This window comes from Podarcis erhardii, assembly GCF_964252035.2.
Source record: "Podarcis erhardii genome assembly, chromosome: 2".
Classification (NCBI taxonomy): Eukaryota; Metazoa; Chordata; class Lepidosauria; order Squamata; family Lacertidae; genus Podarcis; species Podarcis erhardii.
Window position 1 is genome coordinate 119,278,876 of NC_138498.1, and position 18,845 is coordinate 119,297,720.

An 18,845-nucleotide genomic window follows, 5' to 3' on the forward strand; every position below is an offset into this window, starting at 1 on the left:
GGCAGTTACGCTCCTCGGCCGCGCGCCCTTATGACGGCACGGATGTCCGCGCGGAGGTTCCGGCGCCTCCCGATGTCGTCTTGGCGCTCCTCCGCCAATGGGCGCGCCGCATAGCCTCCTTGCGCCCGCGCAGGCGCCGTGGGGCCGTTGCCGTGGCGACGCGGGAGACGCTGGCGGTGGCCGGCCTGCAGGCCGCTGGCTTCCTGGGCGCTGCGGCGAGTTTCCTTGCAGCCGCCCGGGCGATGGAGCCCCCGGAGCTGGGTCTCTGCTCGGCCTCCTCCTTGCTGGCTCTCTCCCAGTTGCTCTCGCCGCCGGGGGAGGAGGACGAGGACGGAGGAAGAGCGATAGGGGTGAGAGCAGGGCCGGATTTATGTGTATAATAATAATAATAATAATAATTTATTTATACCCCGCCCTCCCCAGCCAAGGCCGGGCTCAGAGCGGCTTCCAAGCAATAATAAAAACAAGATGAATGATTACAACTTAAAAACAAAAATAAAATACAACATTAAAATAATGGAACATTAAAATATTAAAATGTAGCCTCATCGCAGGAGGAGAAGGAAAAGAAAAAAAGAGAGAGAGAGAGAGGGAGGGAATCAAATTGGCTCCAAGCCAAAGGCCAGGCGGAACAACTCTGTCTTACAGGCCCTGCGGAAAGAAATCAGATCCTGCAGGGCCCTGGTCTCATGAGGCAGAGAGTTCCACCAGGCCGGAGCCAGAGTTGAAATATGCTAAACAAGCTTAGGGCTCCACTTTCTCTCTCCCCCCAATATAATTATATTTCACTATTACTATACTTCTTCTTAATTGTATTTCAGTTCAACAATTACTTTGAAAACATACATATTTTGTTCTGTGCAAATGGCTTTAGATACCTATTAGGTCCATAAATTACAGTCATACCTTGGGTTACAGACGCTTCAGTTTGCGTTTTTCAGGTTACGGACGCGCCGAAACCCGGAAGTACTGGAACGGGTTACTTCCGGGTTTCGGTGGTCGCACATGCACAGAAGCGCTAAATTGAGCTTTGCGCATGCGCAGAGGCGCCGAATCGCAACCCGCACATGCGCAGACGTGCCGCTGTGGGTTGCAAATGCTGCAGGTTGTGAACGTCCCACACGGATCACGTTCGCAACCCGAGTGTCCACTGTACCATACAGCATATATTCAACACAAAAAACAGCGACAATTTGTTGTTGACAAAGGACAGCTGGACATATAAAAGGGCCCCATTAAGTTCAGTAGCTTAGGGCCTCATCAGACCTAAATCTGGCCTTGGGTGAGAGGAAGGCTGGGGAGGGGTGGGGAGACCCCCTCCCCCTCCAGGGGTTTATTTCTCTCTTTAAACATGACCTTTTTATTAAATTTTCAGATTTTGCCATTTCTTTTAGAATCCTAGAGTTATTGCCATTTCTTTTAGAATTGTAGAGCTGAAAGGGACCCCTGAGGGTCATCTATTCCAACCCCCTGCAATGCAGGGATCTTTAGTAAAAGGCGGAAGATTTATACGATCTGAAGAGAAAGCAGCTGAAAACATTAATAATAATAATAATAATAATAATAATTTATTTGTACCCCGCCCATCTGGCTGGGTTTCCCCCAGCCACTCTGGGCGGCTTCCATAAAAACCAAAAATACACTAAAATATCACAGATTAAAAACTTCTGAATTTCAGGTAGTTATTTATCTCTGTGACATCTGATGGGAGGGCGTTCCACAGGGCAGGCGCCACTACCGAGAAGGCCCTCTGCCTGGTTCCCTGTAGCTTTGCTTCTCGCAATGAGGGAACCACCAGAAGGCCCTCGGCGCTGGGGTGGAGACGCTCCTTCAGGTATACTGGGCCGAGGCCATTTAGGGCTTTAAAGGTCAACACCAGCACTTTGAATTGTGCTCGGAAACGTACATTAGCAGGACTGCAATAACACTTGTAATGTAACGAGAAATATGGACATAATGGAGTGAATAAAAATTTGGATTGTTGAAAAAAGATGCAGTAGAAAAGGTTTAACAACAGAACCCATGGAGGGGAAGGCGGGAGAGTCCAGAGACTTGGAGGAATCTTTAAACTGTGGATATGTTGTGGTGTGATTATGTTAAATATGTAAAACCAAATAAATATTTTTTAAAAAGAGCAATGCAGGAATCTCAGCTAATGCCTCCTTGACAGATGGCTATCCAACCTCTGTTTAAAATGCCTCCAAAGGAAGGAGAGTCCACAGCTTCCCAATGGAGACTGTTCCACAGTCAAACAGCTGTCACTGTCAGAATGTTCTTCCTGATGTAAACATAAGGAACCTTCTTTCTTGTAACCTGAAGCCATTGGTTCGAGTCCTACACCCTCCTGGAGCAGGAGAAAACAAGCTTCCCCCCTCTTCCATGTGACAGCTCTTGAGATATTAGGAAATGGCTTTTATATCTTTAGACAACATTCAGAACAAATATTTCCTATCAATTGAACTCCCATCCACCCTTCCATAGTGTTCTTTTCTAACCAAATCAAGCTGCTATATTACTTATATTTTACCCATTATATACATTAATTCTAACTTGCTAAACTATCGGTTCTCATCTGTTGCTATAATTCAAATGCTGCATATGTTTTCACATAACCATGCTATTAAAAGACAAATTCCACAAAATATTTCCATTCCTCAAGAATTTTTTTCCTCATCTTTAATTCTAACAGTCAGTCTAGTCATCTCAGCATATTCCATCATCTTCATAAGCCTCTGCGCTTTCAGTGTGCTTTAGACCTGCCTTCTTCAGGGCAGCTAATGGACAAGGGTTGAATGCAATCTTTTTGCAGGTGAGCAGTGCAGGCCCAGGGAACATTGGCCCCCCAAAGGCAGCAGCGCCCACAGGTAAGCCGGGCATTACAATGATTTATTACATTTATGTACCACCTTTATCTTCCAAGGAGCTCAAGGTGGTGTACATGGTTCCCCTCCTCCCCATTTCATCCTCTCAGGAACCCTGTGAGGTAGGTTAGATGGTGACTGGCTCTAGGACACCCAATGAGCTTTATGGCTGAGTGGGGTTTAAAACCCAGCTCTCCCATGTCCAACACTCTAATCATTATGCCACAAAGCAAGGAGTGAGGAGATTTTTTTTGGGGGGGGGAGCAGGGTGCACAGGGACATAACTGATATGCCATCAAAAGGTTGCCTGCAGCGTCCTCTCCATGCACCACTCCGGAAATCTGAAAACAGCAGGACACCCTCAGCATCCATCGAAACAACAAACCCAAGCGATGCCGCTCACACATGGAAGGAATCAGTGAACTCGATAACAAGGACAGAGCTGCAAGGCACCTCCATGCATCACACAGAACACAAAACAGTGTTCCTGCCCTGTGAGCCGTGGTGGCATAGGCAGCTGCAGCCTTCAGATCCCATTATGCTCCCTGTAACCACTGTCATAGAGCAAGAAGACACAGAAAGAGGAGTGAGGAGAACTCAGTGGCCAGCACTGTTGTAGCTCCCTTAACAGGAGGCCTGCAAGGAGCACATACAGCCAGGTCGAAGGTTTTGTGAGCCTTTGGGCAACAGAATGTCCATGGATCCTCTTTGAGCTCCCTCTATTTAAATTGAGGCTGGCCTTATAATAATAAAACTTGGAATTGCAGCAATGCACAAGACTCTTACTAATGTATGAGTAAAGGTAACCATTAGGTCCAGTCGTGGCCGACTCTGGGGTTGTGGCGCTCATCTCGCTTTATTGGCCGAGGGAGCCGGCGTACAGCTTTCGGGTCATGTGGCCAGCATGACTAAGCGGCTTCTGGCGAACCAGAGCAGCGCACGGAAACGCCGTTTACCTTCCCGCCGGAGCGGTACCTATTTATCTAATTGCACTTTGATGTGCTTTCAAACTGCTAGGTTGGCAGGAGCAGGGACCGAGCAACAGGAGCTCACCCTGTCGCGGGGATTCGAACCGCCGACCATCTGATCGGCAAGTCCTAGGCTCTATGGTTTAACCCACAGCGCCACCCGCGTCCCTTAATGTATGAATACCGGCACCTAATTTTTTACCAATAATGTTGTTAACCATCGTGAGATCTCCGAGTATAGGGCAGTATACAAATTTAATTAACAACACCATGATCATCATCAACAACAAAAAGCACTGGCCTATATATAAGCCCATCCTTTCTAACACCAGTAGCAATTTCCCCAATGGCATCGTAACAGGTACTAAATCATTATTTGTAGTGATGTATGAACATCTCTGATTAATGGGATTTCAGCCAGTGATTCATGGGATTTACAACTTGAAAACCAAGGTGCTTGTTGATTTACCGACACTGTCTTTTAGATGCTCCCTTGTGCCATGAGTGTGTTAGGAGCCAGACGTGGCCTGTTGCCCTGCAAGTACCAAAAGGCCAGGGAGCTGTGTGTGCTCTGCAAGGACAGGTAAACCAGGTGATTCTGTCTTCCTGCTTGCAGCCGCCACTCAAGTGAAATATGGGAACAGCAAAGAGATCTGGAGCGCAGAGGACGTGCCAGAGGATTCCGAGTACAGTGACGATGCCTTGGACTCCAGGGAACAGCCTGAGTAAGCCCACATACCCTGCCAGGAGTGCTTGCCAGCACATGCCTCTCTCTTCCAAATCTGTGCTCTGATTTGCCTTTGCATGAGGGAGTTCTCTTAAATAGTCTTGCAAGGGTTGGTTCAGTGTTTGAAATTAACCGGGCACCAGTCACCTATCACCACAGGCAACAGGCCTTTTGCGAGTAAGTGGAGATGTCTGGTCGCAAGATTTGACAACTAACATCTGGCTGGCTGCTGCTGCCATACCGTGCCAGTCAGGAAGTGGGGTTAGGAGTGCAGCTTTATAAATTGCATTGAAATTGCTGCAAGACATGAGTAGCTCTGGAGCAGCTGACAGGCAGAGAGAAGGAGGCAATTAAGTCTTCTGCTGTTTCAAATGGGCGTTGCTACCAAATCTATAGACAAAGTTCTCTTAAATTTTTAAAAAATACATTTTACATATCTTAGTACATCAGCTATATAGTTGTCGTCATTTATTTTACACTCTTTAGTTACCACACACATCCCTCTTATTTAGTCCTTGTTAAGTTGCATCTCCTTAACTGCCAACCCTCTTCTGCTTATTTTTAACTGCGGCTCATATATCTAACCCCACTTGGAAGTTTATCTGATTGTTATATTTCTTTAAATATTCATCAAAGTACAGTATTCCCACTCTTCTTTCATATCTGACTCATCCTGATATCTTTTCTTTGCAGTTAACATTGCTAGCTCCATGTATTCTATTAGCTTATTCTGCCAGTCTGCTTTTGCGAGACTATTTTTGTCCTTCCACCTTTGGACACAGATTATTCTGGCTGCTGTTATTGCATAGAGGAAAAGACTAAGTACTTTACAGTGGTACCTCGGGTTACATACGCTTCAGGTTACATACGCTTCAGGTTACAGACTCCGCTAACCCAGAAATAGTACTTCAGGTTAAGAACTTTGCTTCAGGATGAGAACAGAAATTGTGTTCCGGCGGTGCAGCGGCAGCGGGAGGCCCCATTAGCTAAAGTGGTGCTTCAGGTTAAGAACAGTTTCAGGTTAAGAACGGACCTCCGGAACGAATTAAGTACTTAACCAGAGGTACTACTGTATTGGGTATTTCTCCCTCTGCTATACTCAATAAGAACATCTCTGGTTTCTTGGGAAATAAGACTCTTAACATCTTTTTTAGTTCTGAGTATATCATCTTCCAATACACACTGGCTTTCTTACACCCCCACCACATATGTATAAATGTCCCTTCAATCACTTCACATTTCCAACATGGTTCCCTTTTTATACATTTTTACAAGTTTACTAGGGGTGAGGTACCATCTATATAACATCTTACGTAGGTTCTCTTCTAGAGTATAGCATGCCAAGAAGTTTATTGTTGTTTTCCACAGTTTTCCCCAAGAGGCCAAGTTCTTTCTTGTAGAGAAATAACTCTGTTTACTTTGCTTAATTATATTAGGGGCATTACATGCTTGAAATGCAATACTCAGCTATGTTCTTGCATTTCTTAAAATCCATAGGAAGGGAATGTGCTGTTCCCAAATCTGCTTCATTCCAAATTAAAAAAAAATGGCATGGGGCGGGGGGGGGGGGGGAGAGAGAGAGAGAGAGAGAGAGAGAGAGAGAGAGAATGGTTGCCCAATGGAAAATTAATTGAAATTGGTTAGAAAAGCTCTGTGAAGTTCAGGATCCAAGAAGGAATTGTGGATAGGAAAGAAGGACGCAGCCAAAAGCAGCTTTCTACATAATTGCTTGGCAGCTGGAGGCCAATGCTTGTCCACCTCCCTCCAGTTGTTTTTTGGGGTTGCAGTGGCTGAGCAGGAACTGAAAGCATCGGGCTCTGCCCCCTTGGGAGTGTAGGGGCTGCCAGGCAGCAGCTGATGAAAAGAGGTGCCTCACCCCCACCCCAGTGGCTTTCAGCCTTGCTGGTGAACATTGTTGTCTTTCACAGATATGAAATATTATTCAAGCAGCATGTGAGCGCAGAGGACATGTTCCTGGGAATGAGCAGGAAGGACGCGTCTACGGCTTGCTGTGAGGACATGCTGGTAAGAAGCAGGCTCTCCAGGCTCTTCCTCTTAATGTACAGTGGTACCTCGGGTTACATACGCGTCAGGTTACATACACTTCAGGTTACAGCCTCCACTAACCCAGAAATAGTGTTTCAGGTTAAGAACTTTGCTTCAGGATGAGAAGAGAAATCTTGCTCCGGCGGCAGCAGGAGGCCCCATTAGCTAAAGTGGTGCTTCAGGTTAAGAACAGTTTCAGGTTAAGAACGGACCTCCGGAACGAATTAAGTACTTAACCCGAAGTACCACTGTATTTGGCCCATTGTTCTAACAGGGATGGGGTTTTAATGGGGATGTGGGTGGTGCTGTGGACTAAACCGTGGAGCCTCTTGGGCTTGCCGATCGCAAGGTCTGCACTTCGAATCTGCTTGACGGGGTGAGCTCCTATTGCTTTGTCGCAGCTCCTGCCAACCTAGCCGTTCGATAGCATACCAGCACAAGTAGATAAACAGGTACCACTGCGGCGCCAAGGTAAATGGCGTTTCTGTGAGCTAGAAGCAGTTTAGTCATGCTGGCCACATGACCCAGAAAAGCTGTCTGCCGACAAGCGACAATCCCCTCGTCCGCACCCCATGAATTCAGTTCAATTGGACAACTGTCCAGGGGTCCTTTGACTTGGCTGGGTGCCATTTTATTTGGGGGTGGGGTTCTTCAAAAGTTTTTAAGTGTTATATATTCATTCGGATTTTGTTTTTGCGGGCTGGGCTATTGTTTCGGGGCTTTTGTTACGGAGTGTATTTGTGAATAGTTTGTATACATTAGTATTGCTAATTGCTTTAGTTATTTTATTATGTATTTTGGGGTTTTAAATTATAACTTTATGTTGTGAACCACACTGAGACCTACAGGTATAGGGTGGTATATAAATTATATTATTATTATTAATAATAATAATAATAATAATACTTTATTATAACTTTATGTTGTGAACCACACTGAGACCTACAGGTATAGGGTGGTATATAAATTATATTATTATTATTATTATTATTATTATTATTAATAATAATAATAATAATAATAATACTTTCACCTAGAGTCCCTTGTGACCCCAGCAAGGAGCTGTATCAGTGCTCCCTGGTAACCAACTCTGTTTTTCATTTCAGATTAAAATCAAACTTCCAGATACGAAGGCTTCAGACATTACCCTTGATATCCGGGAAAAGATTCTTGATCTCCGGAGCCCAGAGAAGTAAGCTGGGAGGAGGGGGTGTGGAAGTTCCCCTCAATTATTTTGGACCAATTTGGCAGCAGCCGCTTGCTCATAAAGGAACTCCTGAACACATGAGGAATAAACCTTGCACAGGTCACTGGTTGGTCGGCTGACTGGCAGTGTGAAGATTCTTGGGTAGAAAGGCAGACTTTGCGCCGGCCTGTGACCTCCAGTGCGACACTTCAGGGTTGGTGACAGGGGCTGGCTGTTTTTGGTGTCTGGTAATGCTCTCTATAGGGACGCGGGTGGCGCTGTGGGTAAAACCTCAGCGCCTAGGACTTGCCGATTGTCAGGTCGGCGGTTCGAATCCCTGTGGCGGGGTGCGCTCCCGTTGCTCGGTCCCAGCGCCTGCCAACCTAGCAGTTTGAAAGCACCCCCGGGTGCAAGTAGATAAATAGGGACCGCTTATTGGCAGGAAGGTAAACGGTGTTTCATGTGCTGCGCTGGCTTGCCAGATGCAGCTTGTCATGCTGGCCACGTAACCTGGAAGTGTCTGCGGACAGCGCTGGCCCCCGGCCTCTTAAGTGAGATGGGCGCACAACCCTAGAGTCTGGCAAGACTGGACCGTACGGGCAGGGGTACCTTTACCTTTAATGCTCTCTATTCTCTGCCTTATTCTTAGTACACCCTTGAGTCTTGGCTAGCGCTTTCAGAAAGATGCACGCAAGCTTTGTTTGCAGGAAAAAGCTTTGAAAGTAGGAACCAGTGGCTGCCAAAGATCTGGAAGGAAGGAAATTATTGTTTTGGTGGGGAGAATTTCTGAACTCTTTGTGTGCTCCCCCAACAACAATAATTTTATTATTTATATGCCACCCATCTGACTGGGTTGCCCCAGCCATTCTGAGCAGCTTCTGACAAAATATTAAAAATACAAAAAACCTCCAACTTCCCTTTGGATGTCTTCTAAAAGTCAGATAGATGTCTTCTAAAAGTCAGATAGAAGTGTGCATGCACACGAAAGCTCATACCTAGAACTAACTCAGTTGGTCTTTAAGGTGCTACTGGAAGGAATTTTTTTATTTTGTTTTGATCTGATGGGAAGTTTTTAATGTTTGAGGCAGAGGCCCCCCTCAGTCTTGGCCACAAAGATTCCCTTCTTTCTTTCTTTCTTTCTTTCTTTCTTTCTTTCTTTCTTTCTTTCTCTCTCTCTCTCTCTCTCTCTTTCTTTCTTTCTTTCTTTCTTTCTTTCTTTCTTCTTTCTTCTTTCTTCTTTCTTTCTGTCAGTGTGGTGTAGTGGTTAAGAGCAATAGACTCGTAATCTGGGGAACTGGGTTCACGTCTCTGCTCCTCCACATGCAGCTGCTGGGTGACCTTGGGCCAGTCACACTTCTCTGAAGTTTCTCAGCCCCACTCACCTCATAGAGTTTTGTTGTGGGGGAGGAAGGGAAAGGAGAATGTTAGCCGCTTTGAGACTCCTTGGGGTAGTGATAAAGCGGGATATCTGTCAGTATATGGAAACATCACCGCTGCAGACAGCCAGATTGTTGACACCACATGATGCGCTTATCTGTGGGAAAGAAGAATTTCCCAGGACGTTCACAGGCTGGATAAGTCTTTGTGAAGAGTGTAACCTTCTGTGTGTGCATGTTCAGGAAGTTTGTCAGACTTGCTGGAAGAACTGAACTGAAAGGACGTGTTTTTCTCTAGTGCTGTAATGTCAGAAATAAACATCATGTAAATAGATTTCTGACTTATTTTCTTTCCCCTGCGGAAGCAGGAGGGAGGGGTTGTGCATTTTACCCACGCTTGGGAAAATGTCGCCTATCAAATCTCCCTGGTCTGTCTGGATGTCAGCCAGAGGAGGTTACCGGTAAGCAAGCTCCGAGGACAGTGAGAGGGGCCAGCCTGTATGGAGGGGGCTTGCAAACCAACAATATCAAGTCCAAACTCCTCCTCTCTTTCCTTCCTTCCTTCCTTCCTTCCTTCCTTCCTTCCTTCCTTCCTTCCTTCCTTCCTTTTCCTCATACGGCAGCTTCAGGTGACAGCTTCTACTTTTCTGTTTCCCAGGAAGCTTCTCTTGCACCTGCCTCACCCTGTGGATACGAAGAGTGGGAAGGCCTCTTTCCTCTCCGAAAAGGGCACTCTGGAAGTCACCTTGAGGATGAAACGAGAGCTGGATTTCATCAATTTTGCCTGAAGAGGAAAGGAACAACTCCATAGAAATGGTCGTTGAGTGAGCAACCTCAAAAGCTGGACTGAGCTTTCCTGTTGCAGCTCCCATTCCTTAGAGCTCTGAGATGGAAATCTAGCTGGGGAGGTGTCCCAGTAGAAGACGAGGCTTGTGCTTTTGGACAGAGTGGTGACTGAGGTACATTATAGTCCAACCTTGAACTTTCAGATTCGCAGCCAGGAACATTGCCTGCTCTTATTTCTGACAATTGCATACCCATTTTGTGGATAATTAAACAATATTTTCCATTCCTTAATGCATGTGCACATCAATATTATTTTGAGAAGATCTGCACGTATAAGCAGAAAAAGAGGTTTCCTTGCATTTGATAAAGGTTTGTTTTCAAGGCTGCCTTCTGCTGCATGTGGGGGGAGCACCCTGTTGCAACAGTTAATAAAGATCAGGCTTACTAGCTGCCTTGCTTCTCAATATTCTCTGGTTGGCCTCTGTTATTCTCTCCTACCGATAGAGAACCTACAAAAGGAGACTATATGGGCTCTTGGGTGCCCCATAAGGGGAAAGGAGCAGTTTTATCACTTATAACAGTGGCCATCCCTGTCTCCTCGGGGAGTGAGTCCCAGAGTTGGACTCTGTGTTTTGAAGAAGAGCTGGATCTCCCCACATCCAGCTGTTAGGAGACTGGGACCAAAACTTTCCTCTGCCCACTTTATGCTGTGAATAATTGTACAAATTCCTATTGTGTTGCCTCTTAATTGCCTTTCCCCTGCTAAACTTAAAAAACCCCAAAGGTGTTCTAAACTCCCTGGAAGGTAGGACTCGAACAAATGCCTTCAGGTGACAAGAAAGGAGATTCCGGCCCAACCTCAAGTACAGGGGTAGGCAACCTAAGGCCCAAGGGCCGGATGCGGCCCAGTCACCTCAATCCGGCCTGTGGACGGTCCAGGAATCAGCGTGTTTTTACATGAATAGAATATGTGCTTTTATTTAAAATGAATCTCTGGGTTATATGTGGGGCCTGCCTGGTATTTTTACGTGAGTAGAATGTGTGCTTTTATTTAAAATGCATCCCTGGGTTGTTTGTGGGGCATAGGAATTCGTACTCCCCCCCCAAAAAAAATACTGTCCGGCCCCCCACAAGGTCTGAGGAACAGTGGACCTGCCCATGGCTGAAAAAGGTTGCTGACCAGGGGCCACTAGGGGTGCATCGGAAGATGGCTGACAATAACATCTCTCCGACCCACAGGAGGTAATTAGGAGGCTGTGATGGGAGTAAATAGCCTCCCTACCCCCCCAAGGTTGTGGGGGGGGGGCTGCCTTTGCCTGCTGTGCCCTATACCGCCCCCGAATTTGTGGGGATGGGGGCACTAGGCAAAATGCCTTCCTGTGGATCTCGGTGCTCCTGGATGCTGTCTCTGATCCGCGCCGCTAGCTGCAATAACTTCAAAAGGAACAATTAGGAAGAAGCAAATGCACATATTTCAAGGAAGGAGGGGGAGTAAAGACTGCTAACAGAAGAGTTCTCTGATAAACAAGACGAGTCGGAGGAACAAGAATCAGTCATGAGAAGATATGCCAAGACTCGGTATGGCAAAGGGACTGGATGGGGGAGGGGGAAAAACTTTCCTTTCTTTCCTCTGTGATTAAACAAGAATCCCCCCCCCACAAGTCAGAAATGCAGTTTTAATGACTTAAGCTATGGATTTACGACTGTGTGGAGATAAATTTTCTAATCAAAGCATATTTTAAGAAGAGTGTGGAAAGTTTAAGAGCTTTGGAATGACACAGTTAAAAATACCGTCGCCATGTTGGCAAGCTCTGTCGGAGGACTTGAGTCTGGGAGGAGGAAAAGAGCTGTTTTTATATTGTGGGTGAGACTCCTCAGTGGGACTTAAGAACGACAGATCCTGAGATTAATGATGGAAAGAGCGATGTTATTTATGAAAGTGATGATATATGGAAACCATCTCGATATGAGGATTGGACAAACGGAAAAATTCACACAGGATATAATTGGTGTTTATCTGCTTAAGAAGATTATCAGAAGAGATCATAAAGAAAAAAGAAAAAATATACGAACAAGATGAGATGTGGAAACAGCAAAATAAGACTGGATAGAATTATGAACTTTATTTGGACTGATTTGGATATGAACGCAGTAGCAAGAAGTTGATCGGAATCCCCCTTTGGAACTTGAAATATGGGTCCCCTCAACAAAAATTTAAAATTCGGCTTTGTAATTCGGAATTTATGTGGTGTGATTTGATTTGATTTGATTGGTCGGTTAATAAAAAATGTTTTAAAAAAAGGGAAAAAAAAGAAAAAGGTTGCTGACCCCTGCTCAAGAAGAACTTTCTGACAGTAAGAGCTGCCTGACTGTGGGGTGGAAGGGGGCGGGCTCTCCTTTCTGGGATGTTCTGAAGCAGACGTGGGATGCCCATCTGTCCTGGATGCTTGAGTTCTGGGTTCCTGTGTGTGCTGCTATCAATCCACCAAACACACACAAGGAGGAAGGTTTGAGGGGGTAATAGAAACCCTATCATAGAATCGTAGAGTTGGAAGGGACCCCTGCGGTCATCTAGCTCAACCCCCAGCAATGCAGGAATCTCAGCTCCAGCACCCATGACAGATATTTATGTTATCCAAGGAAGGAGAGGCCGCGACCTCCTGAGGGGGACCCGGTTGCTCTGTTCAGAAGCTCTGACTGACAGAAAGCACTTCTTCCTGATGCTGGGTCTTCTTCATTGTCCCTTGAAGCTCTGGGTTCAAGTTCTACCCTACATGAACTTGTGATGTCTGGGATTCTTTGAGTTTAGAAAACTATTTGGGGCGCCTGTGCAGCTGATCCAGCGGGGCTTTCCGGAGGCGAGACCAGCGCCTCTCCTCGCTCTCTGCCTGGAGAAGCCCAGAGGCGCCTGCTTCCATTTCTGTCCCGCTTCCCCGGGGAAGATGCTGGGCTTGGCTGCGGCTGTCCTTCCTCGTGGAGGCGCTGCAGGTGGGTCATATTATTAGTGGGGGATGGGTGCTCCTGCTGGAGGGAGTATGGAGAGGGATTAAAAAAACCCCTATTATGTGGGAAAATGGTTGTTTGCACATAAGAGCATGGGCGAAAGTTTATTACTGCAAGGTGATTTCATAGCAAAAGGCATTGGAGCATGATCAACGCGTGGAGAGCTCATGCTGCCCGATGATTGGTCCACGTAAGCATAGCCTGATCAAATACGTGGTCTGGTGTGATGGCATGAGACCCATGTATTGTATTGTCTTTTATCTGCTAGCTGAGGCAAAGTTTTCTCCTTGAATTTGTATCTTTTCTACTGCACACAATAAATGCTGGCTGCAGCAGCTCCTGAGCAGCCAGATTTCTGCAACCCATCTTGGTGTGAGACTGATTTACGGATGGCGAGCAGGTTCTCGTCACTATTAAGCAAACCATTTCAATGTAAGATTTTTTCCGTGTCTCCTTTTTCTAGTTACCAGTTTGTCCAGATTTTCACATCTTATTATTTTTAAAGACCTCTTGAAAATTGGTCAGCATTTTGGTGCAGATATCTCCTAATGTACACGCTTTTGCAAAAGGTATTTCCCCATATATTTACATTTCCCATAGTTCTTGCATTCCTGTATATTTTTCTGCTAAAACAATGCATTTATAGGTCTTTCCCCCTTTGTATGGGGGTAGGAAATATTTTCCCAATGGAAGGGCAGATCTTTCTCCTGCTCCCCTCCCTGCAGGTGAACTTGGGCAGGTGGGTGACATTCCTTAGTCTCCCCATAGAGCTTGGGGTCAAGGCAAACCCTAAAACATGGGAAAACCTTTTGCAGGGGCTCCCCCTGGAACTTGTAACATTTTTTCCCCTGGCCTGATTTTAGTTTAATTTATTGAATGTATATACCTCCATTTACCCACAGTTCTCAGGACAGTTCACAGGATAAAATTACAATAAAAAAACTCAAAGTACATGATAAAAACAAAAAAAGCAACAACCCAATAACACCCCCACCCCACATTTTAAAACGTTTGTGTTTCAATTAAGTACAGCAGTTTCTGCCAGAGCAGTTCTGGGCAAAAGAGGTTAAAAAGAAGAAGAGAGAAACACATTAAAAGTCCAAGTGTGGCTGAGGCCTTATACAGACCGGCTAATACTACTACAGTGGTGCCTCGCAAGACGAAAAGAATCTGTTCCGCGAGTCTCTTCGTCTAGTGGTTTTTTCGTCTTGCGAAGCAAGCCCATTGACGGCTTAGCGGCTATTAGCGGCTTTTAGCGGCTTATCGGATAAGCAGATAAGCAGCTTAGCGGCTTAGAAAAAGGGGGAAAAAAGAAAAAAAACCCCGCAGGAACTCGCAAGACATTTTCGTCTTGTGAAGCAAGCCCGTAGGAAATTCGTTTTGCGAAGCGCCTCCAAAACGGAAAACCCTTTCGTCTAGCGGGTTTTCCGTCTTGCGAGGCGTTCGTCTTGCGGGGCACCACTGTACTCCTTTTCATATTGGACCCTACTGACATCTAAACAAAGAATGTTTGTTAACTGTGTTGAGTGAGAACAGTGTCATTTATTGGACATTTAAATGAGAAACTACTTTGTTACAATTGTTCAACAAGGCCATGTATACACTATAACTACAAAGCTCATTCAAAGCACATTCCTTGTCCCTCGAGAATTCTGTGGATTGTAGTTCGCTAGGATTCCCAGCAGCCCTTAACAAACCACAGTGCCCAGAACTTGAGGGGTGGGGAGAACATGTACTTCGCAAGTATAGTTTTTATGTAGTTTTAAATAATCAAAATATCCCATGTGCCCACGAAAGGCAGGCACTTACACATAAGATAACTAGATAAATGTAGCAGTGCATTGTGACTGTCTTCAAAGACTCAGAAACCTTAAGGCAGCACCCCATCGCACGAGTTACAGGCACTGGGATATTCTCTCATGATAATTTCTCCCCTCTGTGGGTTCTTTGGTGTGAAAGAAGGTGTACACTTTTCTCCACACTCCAAGCATTTCCTGTGTGAATTCCTTTATTTCCTTTCATTTAGCAAACAAGTTCTGAAAATTTCTATGGTACCTGCTCTTTGTGACCCAGCTGATGTATTCCAAGGCTTAAGGGAGACATAAAACACGTTTGACATTTGGAGCATATAAAATGTTTCTTTACAGAGCGGGTTGTGTCATAATCAACAAAGTCTGATGGAGGAACAGAGCTTATGCCACAATCTGGCTTCAATATGTGGGCTCTCCAATGGGCAATAAGGTTTGTGCTGCTACTGCAGCTATGTTCACATGCTGAGCATTTATAAGGTCTCTCTTCAGTGCGGATTGTTTTATGTTCAATAGAGCTTGCTTGAGAAGCATAACTGGTGCCACTCTCTAGCTTTTTGTCTGTATGGGTTCTCTGATGTGCAGTAAGGTTTGTGCTGTTACTGAAGCTGTGGTCACAGTCTGAGCATTTATGAAATGTCTCTCTAGTGTGGATTCTTCGATGTGCAGTCAAGTTCGACTTCCTCTTGAAGCTCTTTTCACACACGTCACATTTATAGAGCATCTCTCCTGTGCAAGTTCCTTGACTTCTGGCAACTTTTGATGTATGGCAGAAGCTATTTGCACCCCTGGAGTGTTTATATGGCTTCACCCCTGCATGGAGTCTTCGATGTGCAATAAGGTTTGACTTCCAATTGAAGCTTGTCCCACATTGTTCACATTTATGGGGTCTCTCTCTTGTAGGAACTCTCTTGTGTTTCAAGTTCTCTTTTACATCCTCATGCTTAAGTCCTGGCAGAATCGCACATGGTTCTACCTCATTCTCAACTACCTGCACATCACCTGTCGGAATAAAGAGAAAGACCCAAAATGACAAGCAAGACCTCAGTTTGCTCTCTCTTCCCCCATTGTGAGTCACATTCTCCCCTCTGGAAAGGCTGGTGGGAAAACTTAGCTGTCCACTTCACCCACCCGCCCCAGTATTCCAAATTTGCAATGTTCCCTGTCCCCAAACTCCAGGGGTTGAGCTCACCAAAGATTCAGTGAAACCCATTGTCATAAGGTGAATGCTTTGGGAACCTTTCCTACAAGAAAACATTGCATCCCCTGTGAAGGACCCAGCTGCTGGAGATTTTTGTTTGATTTTCCTGGACTGTAATGCTTTAAGGTGAGCTCTGCTGGGTGAGACTAAAAGCCCATCTGGCCCAGAATCTTGTACCAACAGTGATCAACCAGATGTTTATGGGAGCCTGCAAAGTACTGTATTTTTCGCTCTATAGGGCGCACGTTTTCCTTTCTAAAAAGTAAGGGGAAATGTGTGTGCGTCTTATGGAGCGAATGCAGGCTGTGCGGCTAAGCCCAAAGCCAGTTCAGGGAGACGGAGTGCTGCGCAGCGCTCCGTCTCCCTGTTCTAGCTTGGGGTTAGGTGCGCAAAGCCTCCGCAGGGCAGCAGGGCCTTCACCCCACTGCTTTGCAGTGGCTTCAAAGGCTGTCCCTGAAGCCAGAAGAGCAAGAGGTTATCCCAGAAGCCAGATCCCTCTTGCTGTTCTGGCTTCTGGGGTTCAGAATTTTTTTCTTCTTGTTTCCTCGCCCCCAAAACGTCCGGTGCGTCCTATAGAGCTGAAAATACGGTAAATTTGTCAACAAAACTACCCCATTACACAAGCACTAACAGCAATAGATGTGAAACTAAAAGGCAAGGCTAGGAACTGTGGGGCTCCCTCTTTATAATGAATTGAAAATTGAAAAAAAATTATAATGAATTGAAAAAAATGTTTAAAAGTACCTTTCCAAAAAAGCCAAGAGTCCTTTTTTGGGGGGATAATTCAGATGGAAATTCCCAGGTGTCAAAAAAGGTTATTTATGTATGCCACCACGGTGGCTCGTGTTTCGTTAGCCCCAAAATGGAAAACGTGTGAGGTCCCAACTAAAGAAGAAGGGCAACTTAAGTTGATGGAATATGTGCAGCTTGCAGATCTAACTTATAGAATAAGAGAACAAGAAGAATATTTGTTTAAAGAAGATTGGAAAATATTTATTGAATACATGGGGGGGGAATTCTGTACGCTTGAAAACGTGGGCAGCATTAAGATAAATTCAACAGTGTAAATAAGTTTTGATGGATGTAAAAATAGAATGCTGAATGGTTTAGTTTATATAAAACATGCAGGGATTTATGCTATGCAAAATGAACTATGGAAAGAATAAGAGAAGTCATTGATATTTTAAGGTTGTTTAAATGAATACTCTAAATCGTAAAACAGAAAATTACATTTAAAAGTATATATTAAAGAAGAAGAAACAAACGGGGGGGGGCATCAAAAATGCAGGCTCAGAAAGCACAGCTTCTCCTTACTCAGACATCTGGCCTCCTCATTGTCAACTTCTTCTTCCATTTCATGCCATGGCTGCCTCTGTTTCATAGCTCCCTGAGCCTGGCCTGCCTCAGAGGTATTTGCAGCCTCCTCCTCCATAGATGCCTGAAACATCAGAAAGGCATCCATTAAAAACAGCTCTACTGGACTAAGCCAATGGCCCACCTAGTCTGGCATTCTGTTCTCACAGTGGCCAACCAGATCAGTGTTATATACCAGAATTCAGTTCTTGATATGAAGAAGATCGGCAGAAGGGATGTGAAGAAGAGTTAAGAGCCTCGGATATAAGATCTCCAGGTTGATGGACTGTCTGGAGTTGACAGAAGGGACGGCAGAGGCCGAGACCAGGGAGAGGAGACGGTGGAAGAAGATTGGGAATTTAAAGTTTATATTTGGAAATTTTGTAAAAATTTAATGAGGGAGAGAAAAATCGTGGAATGAAATTTTTATGACCCTAGTGGAAATGTTTTAAGAGATTAAGTTCAAATAGATATATTAGTTTTAATGAGAAATAAGATTTAAAAAGTAAAAACGGATTGTTAATTGGTGAAAGAAGAGAATGTAAAATTACAGTACATTAAGATAGATTATAAGGACAAAATAAAGAGGGAAAGGATTTGCTGAAATATCTAACTGAATTAGAATACAAAAAAGGGAGGTGGGAGGAGGTCAAGGAAACAAGCAAATGAAAGATAAATTATGTGAAGGTTTGATGTGTTTTTTGCTTTTCTTTGTTGATGGGTCGAGAGCCCGCAACGCCACCCCCTCTCTAGATCGGGAGTGGCTTTGTTTTAACTCATTACTGAATGTATTTTAAAAGGTAACTATTGTCAAACAAGGAAAATAAAAAATACCAACATAATTTTGTGATTTTACAAAGCATAATATAACTAATAACTTTCTTAAATTATTGGGGGGGCGGAGCCCCCCCAAACGAATTTTTGAGGGGGCTCGGGCCCCCTCAGGCCCCATGGAGTCGGCGCCTATGATGGTAATGGAGGTGCCCCCTACCTTCCAGCTCACCCCGCAAGACAGGATCCAGGAGCTTTCCATCTTCCATCGATCTCCAGCACAGCTATCAGAAATTAGGAAGAGCACTGAGTTAATGGCACTTTCTCCAAATGCTACAATGTCACCTCACCTATTTTCTCCATTACAACCTTCTGTCTACATTGCCCAGCTAACAGAGGCCGACAGTTATTGCAGATGTTCAAGCAGTCTCTCCAGGCTATTTAAGCTCAAGCTGCAGAACCACACCATGCATCCAATGTGCATTTATTATCGTCATCATCATTATCCTGACTTTTTCTTCAAACCAGGAATCAAAGGCAGTTTACACAATTTTGTTGAAAAAAAGAATCGGCCTTAAAAAAAGAATCACATTCCTGCAAAGGTAGTCTATAAAACACTGAATGCAGGAGGCAGCAAGCCAACTCCCTTTGCTTACCCAATCCTAGGAATAAATCTCGGTGTCTCCCAAAGTTCTTCCTCTACAATCGAGAATCTCCTGATTTCAGCTTCTCTCTCTTTTCCCCTGAAGGAAGAAAAAA

The 18,845-nt window shown here is 44.9% G+C and overlaps 3 protein-coding genes across 3 annotated transcripts in view; 1 reads left to right on the forward strand and 2 right to left on the reverse strand.

Moving 5' to 3' along the window:
* The first annotated feature begins 148 nt into the window (after positions 1-148).
* Positions 149-10,241, forward strand: DNAAF6 (dynein axonemal assembly factor 6). The gene is made up of 6 exons (XM_081854007.1): positions 149-350; positions 2,810-2,864; positions 4,446-4,554; positions 6,485-6,581; positions 7,709-7,794; positions 9,823-10,241. The coding sequence occupies exons 1-6, from the start codon at positions 243-245 to the stop codon at positions 9,950-9,952; spliced, it is 585 nt and encodes a 194-aa protein (XP_081710133.1). The 5' UTR covers positions 149-242; the 3' UTR covers positions 9,953-10,241.
* LOC309336636 (uncharacterized protein) overlaps positions 8,085-18,845 on the reverse strand; it is a 36,748-nt gene continuing 25,987 nt past the window's right edge. Inside the window, exon 4 of the mRNA XM_081852709.1 lies at positions 8,085-8,411. The gene's annotated coding sequence lies outside the window, so the exon portion shown is untranslated. The remainder of the gene's footprint in view (positions 8,412-18,845) is intronic.
* LOC309337143 (uncharacterized protein) lies at positions 14,424-17,466 on the reverse strand. Its single transcript, XM_081853857.1, has 2 exons — positions 17,277-17,466; positions 14,424-15,763 (listed from the first exon to the last, which is right to left on the reverse strand). Exons 1-2 carry the CDS (start codon positions 17,422-17,424, stop codon positions 15,000-15,002), a joined length of 912 nt encoding a protein of 303 aa, XP_081709983.1. The 5' UTR covers positions 17,425-17,466; the 3' UTR covers positions 14,424-14,999.